We start from the raw sequence: 18,576 nt of genomic DNA on the forward strand, positions 1-18,576 counted from the left end.
TAGGCTTCGTTTGGGAAGCCATGGTTTGGGTTTTTTTGGCTATTTTAGTCATAAAAAACAAAATAGGCTATTTTAGTCATAACAAACAAAACATCACATCCAACTCACAATCATTACATTCTTTTCTCACAAAAAAACTCAAAAAAACTAAAAAATTCTTCCCAAACTAAACTTTTAAGCCTAGGCTAAAATAGTCAAAAAAGTTAAAAAGTTAAAAAGTCAATCAACTTTCTAAACGGAGGCTTAATATATAATATATAGATAGGTTAGTAATTTTTATTGTTGCATTAATTTTTTTCTAAAAAACAATTTCAGTGGTAATAAAAATTTCAGTGGGGTTTCCTCCAATTCTGGATGTCGCATCAATACAGCTGCTTCGCTCGCTTGCTCTCTCTCTCTCTCTCTCTCTCTCTCTCTCTCTCCACTCGCAGTCTGTGCACTCTCACAGTCCCCAACCCCTAGCCTCAACTATATGATTTCACTTCCGTAGAAGAAAAACACTCGCTCTTCTCTGAATTCTGTTTCTTCTTTGCTTCAACCTTTCTCTTATGTTATCTCCAAATTAATAACGAGAAAGATTGCGAAATGTCTGATGGGTCTTTGAACGACGAGCTCTCCAGAAAAACCTCAATCTTCGGTCTCCGCTTGTGGGTCGTTCTCGGTATATGCTTTGGCGCTGCAATTGTTCTTGTTCTCTTCCTAATCTCTCTCTGGTTCACCTCAAGACGCAACAACAACAAGAACAAGAACAATTCGACCCTTAAAAAATCCTCTTCTCACAAACCCACAATCCCAAACGTCTCGAGAGAGATCCAAGAGATCCGAATTGACCCATCTCGTGCTCAAACTCACACCCACAATCACAATCACAATCACAATCACAATCAAGACAACCTTAAGCTCCTTCCAGCTCCAATTTCCGATCCATTACCAGAATCCGACCCATTAGGCAGAGAGGATGATAACCCAATTGGGCACCAGAGGATCCACATTGAGATTGGAAAGGGTCATCGGATTTCATACCCGGAGCGAGGCGGTGGCGGTAGCGGTGGCGGCGGTGGGTCGTCGCATGGCAGTGGAGAGGCTCGGTCTGGTGATCAGCTGGCCATAGTTGTGCCTGAGGTTTCGCATTTGGGTTGGGGACATTGGTATACTCTCAGAGAGCTTGAGGAGTCAACAAATGGGTTTGCTCATGAGAATGTGATTGGGGAAGGTGGGTATGGGATTGTTTACAGGGGTGTGTTGGAGGATAACACTAATGTGGCTGTCAAGAATTTGCTCAATAACAGGTGCAGTGTTTGAATTCTTAGTCCCATAACCATGCACAAACACTCACTCAGTTGTGTGTATTTGGTCTAGAGTTATGGTTTTAGTAATCATGCTTGCATGCAATTCTGACTAATTGTTGTCGAATTATATGGAATTCAACAATTGATGCTAAAAAAAGAGAAAGAAAAAGATTGGGTCATGCTAGTGACAAACTGCCTATTTAGGTTCATTAAGAACTAAATAATGCTGAAAATAAGAATTCCATTACACTTCTATATTTGTCTATATATTTTCGCATATTTTAATACCCTTTTTACATATCCATCTGTGGTGAGTGGCGTTTCCCATGAAAAAAGAAGGAGGATTGTGTGGCTTATGTAGTCTAATGTAGCATGGAGTTTGAAATTGCATAGCATTGAAAAATATGGATGATTGGGGTCATTATTTATTGCAGGGGACAAGCTGAGAAGGAGTTTAAAGTTGAAGTCGAAGCAATCGGACGTGTTCGGCATAAGAATTTGGTGAGGTTGCTGGGTTACTGTGCTGAAGGTGCTCATAGGTACTTGTCAAGTAGTTAACTTTGTGCTTCATTTGATCTTTTTGGTAATCTTGACTCTACATTGCCAGAAACCTTTCTAAGAAAGAACATTTTGTTTTCATTGTTTAGGATGCTTGTTTATGAGTATGTGGACAATGGCAACTTAGAGCAGTGGATTCATGGAGATGTAGGGCCTAGTAGCCCTCTTACATGGGATATTCGAATGAACATTGTACTTGGAACGGCGAAAGGGTATAATGCTTCTAATCAAATTAATTTTTGTTGTGTGAGCTCTGCTCTTTTATTCCATGTTGTTCTGCGTAATTCATACAATTACAGGTTGACTTATCTTCATGAGGGGCTTGAGCCCAAGGTTGTTCACCGTGATATCAAGTCAAGCAACATTTTGCTTGACAAGCAGTGGAACGCAAAAGTATCTGACTTTGGTTTAGCCAAGCTCTTGGGCTCGGAGAGGAATTATGTGACGACTCGAGTCATGGGAACATTTGGGTCAGTTAAGTCACTTGCCTTTATTATATGAAGTCATTGGCATCCATGAACTCAACCAAGCTGAATGAATTGGCAATTGTTTCTGTGTTGTAGTTATGTTGCTCCAGAATATGCTAGTACTGGAATGTTGAATGAGAGAAGTGACGTGTATAGTTTTGGAATTCTTCTCATGGAGATAATTTCTGGGAGGAGCCCGGTCGATTACAGTCGTCCTCCAGGGGAGGTTGAACTTGATTGCTAACATCAGTGCATAAAATTATAGTTCCATGTTGAAACCACGTCAAAAAAGGATTTCAACATGATCTTTTCTTTTACTTTACTTTTTTTTTTTTTTTTTTTTTAAATTACATTTTTCTCTTTCTTGTCTTCGTTGATTCTAATGTGTGTAGCTTTTAGGTGAACCTAGTCGAGTGGCTTAAAACAATGGTTACCAATAGGAATGCGGAGGGAGTTTTGGATCCTAAAATACCCGAGAAGCCTTCTTCAAGGGCATTGAAGCGTGCACTTTTAGTAGCGTTACGCTGTGTAGACCCAAATGCTCAGAAGAGGCCAAAGATGGGTCATGTGATACACATGCTTGAAGCTGATGATTTTCCCTTCAGAGATGTAAGCTCCTGTCCTTTGGCCCCCAAAATCCTTCCAAAAGTGATGTTCAATACGAGTGTTTAACTTCACTTATGTTCCATTAAATGCGTAAATTGTGTTCTCATTGAATGTGCTATAGTGACATGTTCTCTACTCTCTTCATTTATTTGTTTTGGTTCAAGACAATAACCTTACACTAGCATATTATATTAGCTTTCCAACAAACCTTGTGCTTTACAACTAAACAAGCTCATTTTCACATGACTTCTAATACATAGGGATTTAATAGTCTTTAATTCCACGTGTTGTCTGTAGTTCCTTGGGTTTCAACATATCCCTTGCAAGACCTGAGAAAGAGAGAGTTTGATGGTATGGATTGACACATAAGATATAGTCAAGAAAAGGCCTTGTTGGATTTGTCTTAATATATATAAACATCATGTTCAAATTTGTCGATGCAAACACATGCATGACACATCCTATGTTGTGTTTAGCATGAAAATCACATCCATTTTGTTGTTCATCTTACGTAGTTCTTTCTTGTAAGGATGAATTTTAATGTAGTTTTTGTTTCTCTATTTGTTGAAAAAAAAACACAAACGAACCATTTCAGGACCGTAGAGCTGGAAGAGAACATGGACGCCCACATCGTGACAGTATAAAGGAGAGGTTGATGGAGAAGTGTGTGATTGAATCAGGTGACAGTAGTGGTTATGAGAGTGCTGTCCAAGCCAACAGGTCACTTTGGAGAAGGCAAGAACCTGAAGAAGAGCAGTAACCTCAACACACCTGCGTGTGTTAGCATTGAGAGTTAAGACTCACTTGTCTGAGTTCCTTTACATCCAGAGCTGTCCTAGTTTGGATTTTTATTCACTTCACATGTATATGCTAGTTATATCAATGACTCTTGTAGACTTTTTAGCTATTTTTGCGTTGATTCAGTTTTGGATACAGTGATAATGATTCAGTTTTATGGGCAAGCCAGTTTTCTTTGTGTCTGAAGACTGATTGTTGTTTGTTACCTAATGTTGATATTTTTGTTCACTTCTTAAACTTCGATATTCCCAAAATGAGAGAACTATAGATTGGTCTTGCCAATCATGTCTGCTTATTTTTTTTTTTGTTTTTTCCAAAAGAAAATAACTTCATTATTTGAAAAAAATACATACATAGCCGAGTCGGTCAACGCATCATTAAGGCTGTAAACCAGTAGAATAGCATGTTATTCAAGTTTGGTTTGGTAACTTAATAAGCTTTTAAAATGTATTAAACTCGGGTTGTTTGTGTTTCGACTTGATCATAAGCCGAGCTTGAGTGACTTGAGTGTTTTATACAAATTTTTATTATACGTATAAACTTATCGAGAGTTATAAATATGTTCAAGATTAGCAGTTGTTTAGAATTGATTTTGAATGAACTTTTGATGAATTGAACAGAGTATAGTTGGTTTTGAAAAATGTCTCGTAGTTCAAATTTTGTGACTCAAAAGTGGTTCAAATGGCCAAAACGACGTCGTTTTGGCCATTTTTATGTTGTTCTGTACTCAAAACGACGTCGTTTTGGCCTTTTGAGCCACAAAATTTGAGCTACATAGCATTGTCGGTTGGTTTACACTCTTACACCTAATAACAATCATAGTAGGAATTGGATATTCGCAAGTACAACCATATCAATATGTAACAAGCAAGGTTTGGTTTGACAAATTTTGAACTCCAATACCTTCGCCGACAACAAATTAGGAGAGTTCAATTAGACAATTTTTTTGTGTAAAAGCGAAAGTTGCGGGATGTTTCAGTTTAGAGTCCCTTGATTAAGGGTGTTTATTATAAGGCAATAGTTTTTGTTTTTGTTTTTTTTGTGGTTTAGATAGGTGGGGACTGATTGAACAACACGGGTCCTACACCTTACACTTTCACATGCTTTTTTTTGGCATTTATTTCTTCAACAGAAGAACAAAAAATGTGTGTGAGGGGGGGTCCTTGGCAGTGACTGGAGAAACTTGGACAGCTTGGAATATGGTACCAATGCAATATACAAAGAGATTTAAGAATCTTTGGATTCAGAAGGCTAGAAAAGTTAGTTACTCCAAAAATTTACCGAGAAATTTGTATAGCGATGCGATGCAATGCAAATTCAACATTTATGTACTCCAGTTTGCATTTGAATTTTTCTGGGTTTTCGTGATCTCTTTGGAAATTGCAAAATAAATAAATAAATAAATAAACAAATAAAAAATGAAAAGCAACTCAAATATTACATTTCATAGAGGTGTGGGTGAGTGTAAATGAGTTGAGGTTTTTGTCCCAACTTTTTCTTATACAGATACAGACCTACTTTTATAAATATTTATTATATTAAAATTACAATTGTTTTGAGATATCACTATTGATTTGCAATTTTTCGAAAGTATTGAATATAAAGTCCCATGAGGAAAATTTTCGAGTCAAATAAAATACAGTTGGGGGAGAAAAGGTGTCCGCCATACTAGGAAGTCATAAGGTGGCGTTTTCTGTGTTGTATTTTTTTATCTTTTTTTGGGTTTATTTATTATTATTGTTATTATTGTTTTATCAAGATAAATTATTAATAGGTCTTAATAGTTGGATTCAATTCTCATTAAGTCCTATTGAAAATAAGTTTTGATAAAAATGTCATTAAAAATAATTTTTTTTAACAATTTTTTATGTCGCTAAAAATTGACAATTAGTGACTCTTTTTTGTCATGATTTTTATAAATTATCGTTAAAATTTATAATTAATAATATTTTTTTATAATAAATTTTTCTTATAAAACTTATTAAATAATAAATTCACTTAGGACCTACACATGGACCTTTTTATTATTATTTTTGTGTGTGTGGCCCCTACAAACAAAGCATTTAAGAGTTACTGTATTTGAGTGGGGATGCGTTCATTTTGTCTCTTGTCTTGTATTTCTGGCTTTTAGTTATGAAACAGAGTAGCCCTATTGAAGCCATGTATGATTCTATTTGAAACCAATTGATTGATCAATCTTTAGGTCTTTGGTAGGAAACGTATTATTTTAATAATTTTTTAATTTTTTATAAAAAAATATATAAAAAATTTAATAAAATAATGTGATAATTTATAATAATTTTTTAATTTTTAATTAAAATATATTACCCCAAACGAGGCCTAGGGTGAGTATTACTGACCAATTTAGAATTGATTACTTGAAATTAATTATCAAGTCAAAGTACTGATTGATCAATGTTAAAGTGGGCCTATATTGTTGACTAACCCATTTGGTAGAGATTTAAAAGTCAATTTATTGACTCAAAAAAGTTGATGTTGTTAAAATAGTTTTAGTTTATTTAGAAAATATATTTTTTTATAAAAAAAATCCACTTTATTACTGAAAATTCTTTAGAAAAGTTAAAAAATATACAAAACATACCATATAAATTTTATTTTTAGTCCCATTTTAAGATTAATTACCTAAAAGTCATATTTACTAATACTATTGTAGTTTAGGTTATGTCCAAGATTTTTTAAGTCAACAAGCCCTATTTTGAGATATAAAGACTTTTTTTGCCCTTCTGTCATTTGGTTTGATTCGATTATTTAATAAAACTAAGAATATTATAATTTTTTTTTTTAGTTTTAAATTTGAGAACATTATCAATTTTGCATAGTAATATTCCAGATAGTTATTTTGCTAATTAAGAAGAAAAGAACATGAAATTAGACGTTTTTGTCTTTTGTTCTTTATTTTGATTTGACTACTAAAAATATTATTAGTTTTTTCAATTTTAAAATTGAAACCAATATTAGTTTTAAAATTAAGAATATTATCAATTTTTTTTTTTAGTTTTAAAACTAAGAACACTGTGGAAAAAAAAAAAAAAAAACAGAGTATGAGATTAAATAGGTGATTTCATTCTCATGAACTCTATATCTAAAAACAATGATACCAAAATCAACGTTGAAATTGAAATCGAAATAAAAAAACAAGAGTTTAGAAACTGAAAAGATTCCCTAAAAAACTAAGATCTAAAATATTTGAATCTAACTTGTTTTCATCATTTCGCTTCTTTGAATCTGAAAAATCTTGAATCATTGAGCCGATCTATAACGTTGTCGATCACAATTTTGCAAATATCAAGGTATCAAGAAACAAAGTGATCTTCAAGAGCTCATCGAAGACCACTTGCAATAAGAGCTCAATCAATAGTTGCCATCTCCAGTGGAAAACCCTCTTCAGAGAGCTACGTTTTACTTCAAAGAACCTCTTCAGGCTCTGATCATGGGGTCAATTCGTTCGACTCATAATTCCTCTTCTTCAGAAGTTGTTCAAGGGATCAAAGTGTACAAGAACTTCTCAATCATCTCTCCGATCGTTATGTTCTCCAATTTCACAGCCCATCAAATAATCCTTGAAGTTGTGGACGGTTCAATATTCATTCACGCGATTGATTTCAACATCGAATTTGGAAGCCAGTGGGCTTCGTTCATAAAGGAACTCGCTAATCGAGCCGAGTCTCGCAAATCCAATACTCCAATTATTCGAATTACTGCAGTTGTTGATAAAGAGTACGGGATCGAATCAAGATTGATTAGAGACAATCTCAATCAGTTCGCTCAAGAGCTCGAAATAGGGTTCAAGATTGAATTCGTGTTGATTCGAACATTCAAATCCTTATCTTTCAAAGAAGCATTTTGGCAATAAGCTAAAAAAGTTAATTTTTTGACTTTTTAATTTTTTTAGTCAAAAAATCAAATTTTTTTATTCAAAAGAATCCAGCTTTTTGCCAAAAAGGTCATCAAAAAAAGTCAAAAAGTCAATTTTTTTACCAATTTCCTAAAACACTCCAAAGCAATCAAAATTTGGAAGGATAGATTGATCATATAAAGTTAACAGAGGACTTATGTGTTTAAAATTTGAAAAATGCGTTGGACCCCCAGTGGGGGTGCTGGGGTCCTTGTTGGTTGGTTGGAAAACAATTTTTTTTTTTTTGGACTTCAGCCACTGGCAGTGTGCCGTGTGGCACTGGGGGTGGCTAGTCACTGAGGGTCCCCAGCATTACTCTTAAAATTTTGTGAGTAAATTCTAAGTTATTATTATTTATTAAAATAGGACCCGACTCTAAATTTCTCATAAATTTGCTTTCTAACTAATTCGTGAACGAATTCTAGTTAGTGTTTGATACAGCAATCGATTTTCGGCTGAATTATCAGTTTGTAAATATGTTTTTTTCAATTAAATTCCTGGGATGGCTTTCTAGTGCTGTGTACATATTGACATTTTAGCTAATAAATTAGGTTTTTCTTCGTGCAATATAGGTTATGTTTAGCATAAACTTGCATAAACTTTTTGAATTAAAATAGTCATAAAAAGATAAAGGAGATTAAAAAATTAATAAGATAAAATGTCACATTCAAATTATAATTATTTTATTTTATTTTTTTACAAAAGTTAAAAAAATTAAAAAATCCATCCCAAATGAGACTTTTTAACTCTATGTTAAAATAGCTAAATAACTAAAAAGTCAAAAACCAACCCACATCCCAAACAAAAGCGTAACAACATTTTGATTTGTTTTATTTTGTTTTGATTTGTTTTTATTTTTTTTATCGGATTGGTTTCTAAACAAAAGTAACAATTTAAGAATTTTAAATATATAAAATAAAAAATATGTTTTAACTTGTTTTTAAAATAAGTTTCCATTCTGAACCTTTGGCTATCATCTCAGTTACTTGTTTTAATCAACTTGCTAATTTTATTATTATTTTTAAATTTATACATGCTTTAAAATTATAGGTGTACTAAATGAAAAATTATTTATTAGTCTACGGACATTATGTGACCATATTTAGGGTTGGTTTGAGGTGTTTTTAAAAAGTGTATTTTTTATCTTTTTACGAAAAGATGTACAGAAAAGTAGAGAGGTGATGTGATGAAAAAAAGATAAAAAGATAAAAAGATGGATTATATAGGTTATGCCAAACCTAGCCTTAGCCTCCATTTGGAAAATGGGTTGGTTTTTTTGATTATTTTAGCTTGGGATTAAAAAGCTTGATTTGGAAAGGACTTTTAGTTTTTTTGACTTTTTTGTGAGAGAAAGAATATAATGATTATGGATTAGATGTGATGTTTTGTCTTATTAGGCTAAAAAACCTATTTTATTTTTTATGGTTATAATAGCCAAAATAGTCCCAACAAAGGCTTCCCAAACGAAGCCTTATAGCTAATCACAAATTATTATATTTCTCTTATATTTTTAGATCACTCAATATAAAATCATAAATTTTATTTCTTTTATTAATCACAACACATTTAGGCATGGTTTGGCATGAGGGTTTGGGTAGGTTTGGGGTTATTTTAGCTACAAAAAATAAAATAGACTATTTTAGTCATAACAAATAAAACATCACATCTAACCCATAATCATTACATTTTTTTCTCAAAAAAAAGTCAAAAAGTTAAAAAAGTCAAAAAGTCAAAAAGCCTTTCCAAACCAAGCTTTTTAGCCCAGGTTAAAAAAGTCAAAAAAACTAAAAAGCCAACCCACTTCTCAAATGAAACCTTAGAATATGATGAGGCTGTATTCAAGACCACTGAGGAGTGTTTTGAGAAATTAATAAAAAGTTAATTTTTTAGTTTTTTTTGACTTTTTGGTGACTTTTTGACAAAAAGTTAAGTTTTTTTGGATAAAAAAAAATTGACATTTTTAATTAGGGCAAATTACATATACCTCTCACGAGCTTTAGCTAAATTACAGATATCCTCTGAGGTTTTAAAAATTACAGATACCTTCTGATGTTTATATTTTCATAAAAAATTGTTCCCTGAAGTTTATATTTTCATAACAATTTACCCCCTAATTTGTTATGCAATTATAACCTTCAAGAATATTTATAATTTCTCAAACTTTAAAGAATATTTATAATTTTATTAAACCTCACAGAGATATATGTAATTAGCCTTTTTAATTAAAATAATTAAAAAATCAAACAAATTAACTTTTTTAACTTGTTGTCAACATGCTCGTACATAACTTCTCGTACCAAATATCTGAGTAGAAAAACAGAAATTAAAAATGGAAGAAAGAAGAAAAGCAGATAGGCTAGCACAGTGGTGGGTCCTTTCATGGGCAAGCTCATAATGCAAGGTCAGTCCCTGCTCTGTAATGATGTTCGGTCCCTCAGAGGTTGGGCTGCTATATCATGAATTTTTGTGTGTGCTTTTAATTTATTTGTTTTTAAATTCGTATCAAAATTTTTGGCCTTGTTTGGTTTATATTTCTCAAAAATTTTTGAGAAAAATTTTTTACAAATAAATTTTTAAAAGTAATCAAATCAAACAAATTTTTCTAAATTTTTTTTCCAAAACTTGTTTGGTTTACAAGTTTTCTAAACAAATTTCTCTCTCATACATATCAAATCAATCACTTTTTCCAAAATTCTCTCTCAAAATAATTTTTCAAAACATCTTTTGAAAAGAACCAAATCAAACAACTTTTCATACTTTTTATCTCTAAAACTCATCTCCCAAACTCAAACCAAACATATCATTTATTTTTCAGAACATTGAAGAATCTAAAAATTTAAAAATAAAATAAATATCCAAAAAAAAAAAATACAAAAAATAAAGAATCAATTTCATTTTACCTTTTTTTAGCGGATTTTTTTCCCAATTTTTATTTTTATGATAAATGTAAAAAAAAAAAAAAATCACTAAAAATAAAAAAATAAAATAAAAATTACTTAAAAAATCAATCCTTATTTAGATGTTTGACTTTTCACAGTTGCATATGAGTTTTTTTATTTAAATTTTTTAAATTACTTATTGGACCCTAAGCGTGTGGGTCGGATGATTGGTTGGGACAATAATATGTTTAGACTTAAGATATTATACAAATACATGAAAGGTGTATAAATGTACTCAACAAATCTTTGTACACACATGTATGCCATACTTAAAAATAAGGATTTGTCAACTAACAAAGACTTAGAATAAAATTTGTAAACATTAAAGTAATAAAAGAATATCTTATTTTAGGTATTAGAGAATGTAGAATTTTTTCATCTTTTCTTTTTCCTCTTTTAGTTCTAACTACATAAGAAGGCAAAAGTGACAATCTAGTGGATTTCATACATAGGCTCAATTTCTCCGCATTCATTTGAATCAACAATATTGATTTATTACTTCAAAGAATCTTAGATTTCATTCCCCTCTAGATACACTTGTCAATGTCCATGCGTTCATGTAGTATAACACTTGTCAATATTTTCCGCAAGCAATCAATGATTCTGAGTTCACAGTTCACACACTTAGGATCCATATGACAGTGCAGTGGTTTCTTATTAAAGTAGTTTTTGAGAAGAGCTTTTGTATAAGTAAAATGACGTGTAACCAAGAAGAGATTTTAGTCTCTATTCCTTGTTATCTCAAAGTGATTTAGTGCAACCAAGAATACATAATGCACTCTGGTAATCAAGAATTGCACTCAAACCACCGCAACAAAGCACCAGATGAGCCCTTAGTGTAATATCATCAATTATTTTATAGAAATCCATTGATAATTAGTTCCATATATGCTGGCAACATACCAATGAAACATGTATTAGTGCTTCGTCAAGTGGAGTTGAGAAGTCACCAAAACGGTTAATTCCTTTTCAATCACCAAGTGCTTGGAGTAAAGCTTGCGTTAACCGGTAAAGTTAAGTTTTAAGACCCAAATTTTAGACCCTCTCGGGAAGTGGATCAGTTCATTACTTTCTACATAGCATATGGACATATAGTTCATGTAAAAAGAACCAAAAAAAAAAAAAAAAAAGAAAAAAAGAGAGAAAAGCATCACCAAATTAATGATACAAAATCAGCAACAAAAGCAATTCCTAAAACCCTAAGAAGATCCTTGATAAGCAATTCTTAACAAAAATATAATACACCATTTTAATACTAATTAGAAAGGAAGATAGCATGGAATGTTGACTACTACAGCTTTTGTGTTACATCACATAAAAGGGATAATGATTAATCAATTTCAGCGTTCCAATTTTAAGGGCAACATCTTCATTTGAGTGATGATCATCAATATGACTGTCACCTGGACCATGGTTTTAAAAATCGGACCGGACCGACCGGTTCAACCGGTTGAACCAGTGACCGGATGGGGTTCCGGTCCGGTCGACTCTCTTAAACCGGCCATTTGAAAAAACCGGCCTATTTTTTGAAAACCGGTGAACCTTTTTTTTTTTTCCTGTTTTTTTATTTTCTTTCTTTCTTATTTTATATATATATATATATATTATATTATATATATAATAAAAATTTAATTGGAAACTCTCTTTTAAGGGTCTCCTCTTGTGAGGAATCCCATTGAGAGCTTGAAATTATTGTGAAAGCTTCTATCTATTTATAAGAAAAAAATTCTTCCAAAAAACTCAAGAAATCTATGTGGGATTTAATCAAATTCATTGGAGGGAAACTTAAAATTTGATATCCCTCCAAAAAATTTGCTCTTCTTTCAATCAAAGTGTTTGAATTAAAATCATATGGAAGGAATATTAAATATTTAAATTCTTCTTCCAAAATGAAAATTAATAATATTTTTAAATATATTTTTATATTTTTTAATAAAAAAAGTATTAAGAGAAATATTTAAGATTATTAAAATTTTTAATTTATAATTTTATTACTTATATTTTTATTTAAATATAATTTTAATATATTTATGACGTCACGGTTCGATTCCGGTTCAACCCGACGGTTGAACCGGTGACCCGTCCACCCGATCATTTTTTCGATTCATTCACCGATCCGATTTTTAAAACATTGACCTGGACATCAAATAACCTGTGAGAAGCAAGTTGCTGACATAAATCCAAACAACAAGAAAAAAAAAATCACATCACCTTCAAAATAGACAATAGTAAATTGACTACCCCAAAAAAATAAAAAAAACTGGCGAAGAGTCGTCTAGATAATCCATGTGATGTAGTAGAATAAATTTTTTAACGTTGTATTTAGTTGAGAAATTTGGAAAAAAATTTGAAAAGGGAAAGAGAAAATGTAAGTAAAATATGAATAAAATATATCTATATTTCACTTAGTTTCACACACATTTCTTTTTTCTTTTTCAAATTTCTCTCCAAATCTTCCAATCAAATACAACGTAAGTGTTTGTTAACTAACTTGTTAGTTGCAGTTTATAAATAGGTGATGTAATAACAATTGTACTTAGTGTTTTTTTTTTTTTTTTTTCAAAAGAAAATAGATTTAATTAGAGCACAATGCTCTGGTTTCTCTCTAATTTATCCACAAATTGGGGATTTCCTCACTCTCTTGATTTGAATCGGATTGCAACTATTGGTTGCATGACGAAGTTAATTTTCCAAGGCACAATGAGATTAAAACACCAAGTGGGAATCTCTCATTCCTACACCCTCTTGTGATTCTAAGAGTATAAAAAACATAAGGGCCTATAATATTTAAAATTTATTATTTTCTCATGAACAATTCCTAACTAAACTAGATACTTTGAAAACTATTAACATAAGGATCTTATTACTAAAAATGGGATTTCACGCAAGTTGTAACAGGATTTCCATTAACCAAATCCTAGGATAAGGCTCTACTGATTGAAAAAATTCTTCTCCCTTAGTATACTGAGAACTGAGAGATATAAGATTTGACATACTATTTTTTTTTCTTTCTATTTTTCTACTTTTTGAGCAACCAAACAGAGCATAAGGCTGTACTCATAATCCTAATTCAATGGGTGGTTTATTTTGAATAGAAATATAATATATGTATTCACTTAAATTGGTTAGAAAATATATCTTTCACTATTTCCTCAATCATAGAACACAGAGTAATTAATTCAATGAAATAAAAGCCATGAATCTTTTTTCCCACATGGAACAAGAACCTCAATTGTATAAAAAACACTATCTTCCTTATATTTCTCTCCGTAAATAAAATCACCTTATATTAAAGGAAAATACTTTCCAACATGCCTTGCAATACCATGACCTTCAATAAACTATCTACAAAACATAAATTCAACTCTGACCCATCTATTGCACAAAGATGGTTGTGTATGGATTGGTGACATGCTGCAACACCTAATGCCACATTCAACATTCTATTTATTCACAAAATGAAAAATTCAACAACAACAATCCAAACCACAAACTAATTGTATTAGCAACCATGCTATATGGTGGCTGAATCACCCAACTATCATAAATCAATCAATCATAAGACACATGAAACAATCATCATTCTATTAACATCAAAACAATTTTAAGGAAAAATATTGAAATGAGAAAACAAGCCTTGGGTAGGAATTGAGATGGGAGTGAGCCAATTTGTTCTCCCTTCTCCATCACTTTCTTGATAATTCCATTATTCTTGCAAACATCTACTACTGTAATCCATGAGATAAGATCCACTTCAAACTGAATAACACAATTGGGAGGGACACCTTTTCTGCCTATGGCTCCATAATCCATATCAGGGGGCAACATGAACACTGTCATCTCCCCCTTCTTCATGGTAATGATTGCATGGTCCAATCTAGTAACCACTTGACCTAACCAACCCATCAATAAACCAATCAAATTGAAGGAAACCCAAATGTAACTCCATGACAATAAAGAATCACAACGAAATACTTTTGCATCTAAAAATACTACTCAATGTTTTTGAATTTTAATAAAATGTGTGGGGACATAAATTTGAATGACGACACGTGGCCGAGGTGTCACCGAAGTGCCAGCCGGGGTGCCACGTGTCCTAGTGATGATGTCGAGATGATCTCGGCTAGGCCAAGGTTATCTGCGAGAATACCAGAATCCGAGATAAGCGGATAAGGGACAAGAGTCCTAGAATTGGCGAAGACTTTAGTTTGGGTAAAGATAAGACTCTTAGAGAGTTTATCCCGATCCTACTGGGAGTCCAAGATTAACAGTAATCCTAAGTCCATTGAAGCTAGGCTTCTATTGGGACTAGGTTTGTGTTGGCTATAAAAGAGAGACACCCTCATGGGTCTAAGGTACACTTTTTATATTCTGAATAGTGAGTTAAACACTTTTGCTATCTTTGAGAGATAACTGACTTGATCGTCGGAGTGCCCCCGGGTGGACGAACCACCGCTGAAATCTCTTCTTTTCTGTTACAGGTCCTTCAGGCGCCATCTGTTCTGCCAGTGATCTCCAGTTGAATACTTGTTTGGCAGTGTAGTTAAAAATCGACTCATACAATTTGGCGCCATCTGTGGGAAAGAAAGGAGAATAGATGCCAATGACAAACAGAAAGAGAAGGTTGGGGACAATACTCCTACTGGGAGTGGAAAACCTATTGACCTTGACGTCGAAGAAGACAACTGCAACAAAGAGACTTGAGATAAGAATCACGGAGAAAAAGACGTTGGCCAAGAGGGCGACACGTCAAAGAAGTCAGACCAAAGCGGGTATTATAACGAGGACGACCTCCAGGTGTGGAAAGAAAGATGCCTGCGGAGGGACGACGAGATGAAGGAAATGGTAAACAAATTGGTGGACCTGCAAACGGTCGTCAACTTCATAATGCAGAACAATGTCATGCAGCCACCGTTCCCGTTGCAAGATACGCCGATTCCAGCGGCCAAGAAAGATGCCCGAAAAGATGGACAGAAAACAATCCCTATATCCCCTAGCACACTAGGACCGAAAAACACTCTCACCGGCCTTCAAGGGAGGTCGGGCAAGGAGAGTCAAGAAGGGAAGAATCTAGGAGGACGCATCGCACCAAGGAAGCTGACCCCAAAGAACATCGACATGTTCAAGGGCAGGAGTTGTGCTTCGACGTAACTAATGAAGAAAGGTCGAAGAGGGCTTACAACGAAGCTGGGAGTAGTGCACCGAAAAGGCTGAAGTCAGGAGATAGCCAAGCTCTTGGACGGACCAAGGAGGATCTAAGGGATTACCTACAGAGGAGGCAACAAGATGCCGAGGTAACCTCCCCGGTCAAGTTGAGAACGCCATTCTTGGTAGAATTGGACAAATTCGAAGCCCCGAAGAGGTTTAGCATGCTGAGATTCCAGATCTACGACGGTAAGTTGGACCCCAACTTTCACGTCGGTTTGTACCTGAACTCGATGGCATTATATACTGGGAACTAGCCGTTGCTTTGCAAGGTGTTCCCCTCATCCTTCGAAGAAATTGCATCGGACTGGTTTCATAAGTTGCCGAAAGGAACTGTGAAAACCTGGGAAAGCCTGGTCGAGATGTTTGTGGCCAGGTTCTGGACAAACAAGTTGTAGCCATTAAGGGTGGACACCTTGATGGCCCTGAGAATTAGTGAGGATGAAAGCCTTAGGGCCTATGCCAAAAGGTATTATGAGGTATTTAACCGAATACCAGGATGCAACCAAGAGGTGGCGGTTGTGTCGTTTAAAAACGGCCTGAAGGATGATTGCCTGCTTCAGAAATCACTGGCAAAGACATTGCCAAAAAGCATGGAGGAGCTTATGGCCATGATAGAAAAGTATGCCAGGGCTGAAGAGGATACGCCAGGGACAAAGGCGTTGAAACCAAAGAAGAAAAACGGCTCGCCGAAGCGAGGCCGAGGTGATGGTGGCCACAACAAACCAGAAATAGGATTAAGGGATGCTCAGGCAGTCACAACCATATTCTGAATTCCGATTTACAAAGTCTTGGAGAAAATCCGAAATCAGCCCTATTACAGAGCACCGGCAAGGGTACCAGGCGAATTCATGGGAAGAAGCCTTGGCAAGCACTGTGCTTACCACAATGAGGTTGGACATCTGACTCAGGGGTATAGAGCCCTGAAGACACATCTGGAAGACCTGGTAAGACAAGGCCATTTAAGGCACCTGATGGACGAGGCCAGGACAAGGAAAGAACAGGCAAGACTGCCTCAGGTACCAACAACACCACCCCCATCAACACCACAACCACAGGTAGGCGGACCTCGAGTGATCAATGTGATTCACTTGAAGGTGAATGAGAATGAGATAAGGGAGGAAACCCAGAAAGTAAAACACCTACAACATATGTACCAGGTGGGGAAGAAGAGACCTAGGGTAGACAAGAGCCAGGGACCAGTGGTATTCTTTACTGAGGAAGACCTGGAAATGGTGCAGCATCCACACAACGATGCCTTGGTAATATCCCTCCAGACTGGAGAGTGCCAAGTGAAGCGCATCTTAGTTGACCAAGGCAGCTCTTGTGACATCATGTATCTCAGGTGTTACAAGGAGCGTGGCTTTCACTAAGATGACTTGGAGCAGTCCAATGGTCCAATGATTGGGTTCAATGGGACGCCAGCGTGGCCCCTAGGAGCAGCAAGTTTGGAGGTGCATGCTGGTACCAAGAAGCTAAAAACAGAGTTCACCATAATCGACACCCCTTCCCCTTACAATGCTATCCTAGGAAGGCCATGGCTACATGCAATGGGGGCTGTTCCCTCAACATTGCATCAGCTATTGCGGTTCCCAATAGAGTATGGAATAGAGGAGGTCAGAGGGGATCAGTTGCAGGCAAAGAATTGCTCCATGGCAGCAATGAAGTCTACCTGCAACATACGAGAAGCAAAAACAACAGAGATCGATAACGAAAATATGGAAATCCCGGATGACGTCGGCAAAGAGCCAGCCGAGAAGAGTGAAAAAGCCCTGAAGAAAATCCTTGTCCAGTAAGGGGATGAAGAACGCTTATTTCTTCTCGGCTTGAGCTTAGCCGAAGAAGAGGAAAAGGAGCTAGAGGCATTCCTAAGAGCAAACCCTGAGGTGTTCGCATGGACACTATACGAGATGCCAGGCATTGACCTGGATGTCACTTGCCACAGACTGAATGTAAACAGGTCGGCCAAACTTGTCATCCAGCGAGCAAGGAGGCCGACACTAATGCATGTTGAGGCAGTAGAAGAGGAAGTTGATAGACTTTTGGAGGCCAGAGCCATTCGAGAGGTAAATTACCCGACATGGCTATCAAACACAGTGGTTGTGAAGAAAAAGAATGGTAAGTGGAGGGTTTGCGTGGACTTCACCAGCCTGAACAAGGCTTGTCCCAAAGATAGTTTCCCATTACCCAAGATTGACCAATTGGTGGATGCCACTTCATGGCATGGAATGATGAGCTTCCTGGATGCCTACAAGGGGGTACCATCAGATAGTTATGTACCCCCCAGATGAGGAAAAGACTGCATTCATCACCCCAAAAGGGCTATACTGCTACAGGGTAATGCCTTTTGGATTGAAAAATGCAGGAGCAACTTACTAGAGATTGGTAACCATGATGTTCAGACATCTAATTGGCAGAACAGTAGAGGTATACATAGATGACATGGTCGTGAAGAACAAGGAGCCTAAGGTTCATCTGGAAGACTTAAAGGCAGTCTTTGATATCCTTAAAACATATCGGCTCCAACTCAATGCATTGAAGTGTGCATTTGGAGTTGGGTCTGGTAAGTTCTTAGGATATTTGGTAACCAGAAGGGGCATTGAGCAAGCCCAGATCAGATCAAGGCTATCTTATAACTGAAGAGCCCAACATCGGCAAAACAAGTGCAGATGTTGACTGGAAGGGCTGCAGCCCTGAACAGATTCATAAGCATAAGTTCTGATAAGTGTAAGCCTTTCTTCAACTTAGTAAAGAAAGCCACAGACTTCTTATGGACTGAAGAATGCGAAGTCGCCTTG

The 18,576-nt window shown here is 35.2% G+C and overlaps 1 protein-coding gene and 1 pseudogene across 1 annotated transcript; both read left to right on the forward strand.

Annotated features, from left to right (window-relative positions):
• Window positions 1-315: 315 nt before the first annotated feature.
• On the forward strand, window positions 316-3,904 carry LOC114281990 (putative serine/threonine-protein kinase At1g01540). The gene is made up of 7 exons (XM_028224607.2): window positions 316-1,289; window positions 1,724-1,828; window positions 1,937-2,059; window positions 2,147-2,317; window positions 2,411-2,540; window positions 2,714-2,923; window positions 3,516-3,904. Exons 1-7 carry the CDS (start codon window positions 586-588, stop codon window positions 3,678-3,680), a joined length of 1,608 nt encoding a protein of 535 aa, XP_028080408.2. The 5' UTR covers window positions 316-585; the 3' UTR covers window positions 3,681-3,904.
• A 3,265-nt stretch (window positions 3,905-7,169) lies between these two features.
• Window positions 7,170-7,592, forward strand: LOC145822171 (scarecrow-like protein 15 pseudogene; annotated as a pseudogene).
• The last annotated feature ends 10,984 nt before the right edge of the window (window positions 7,593-18,576 follow it).

This window comes from Camellia sinensis, chromosome 3, assembly GCF_055761805.1.
Source record: "Camellia sinensis isolate YWXY chromosome 3, ASM5576180v1, whole genome shotgun sequence".
In the NCBI taxonomy this organism is placed as follows: Eukaryota; Viridiplantae; Streptophyta; class Magnoliopsida; order Ericales; family Theaceae; genus Camellia; species Camellia sinensis.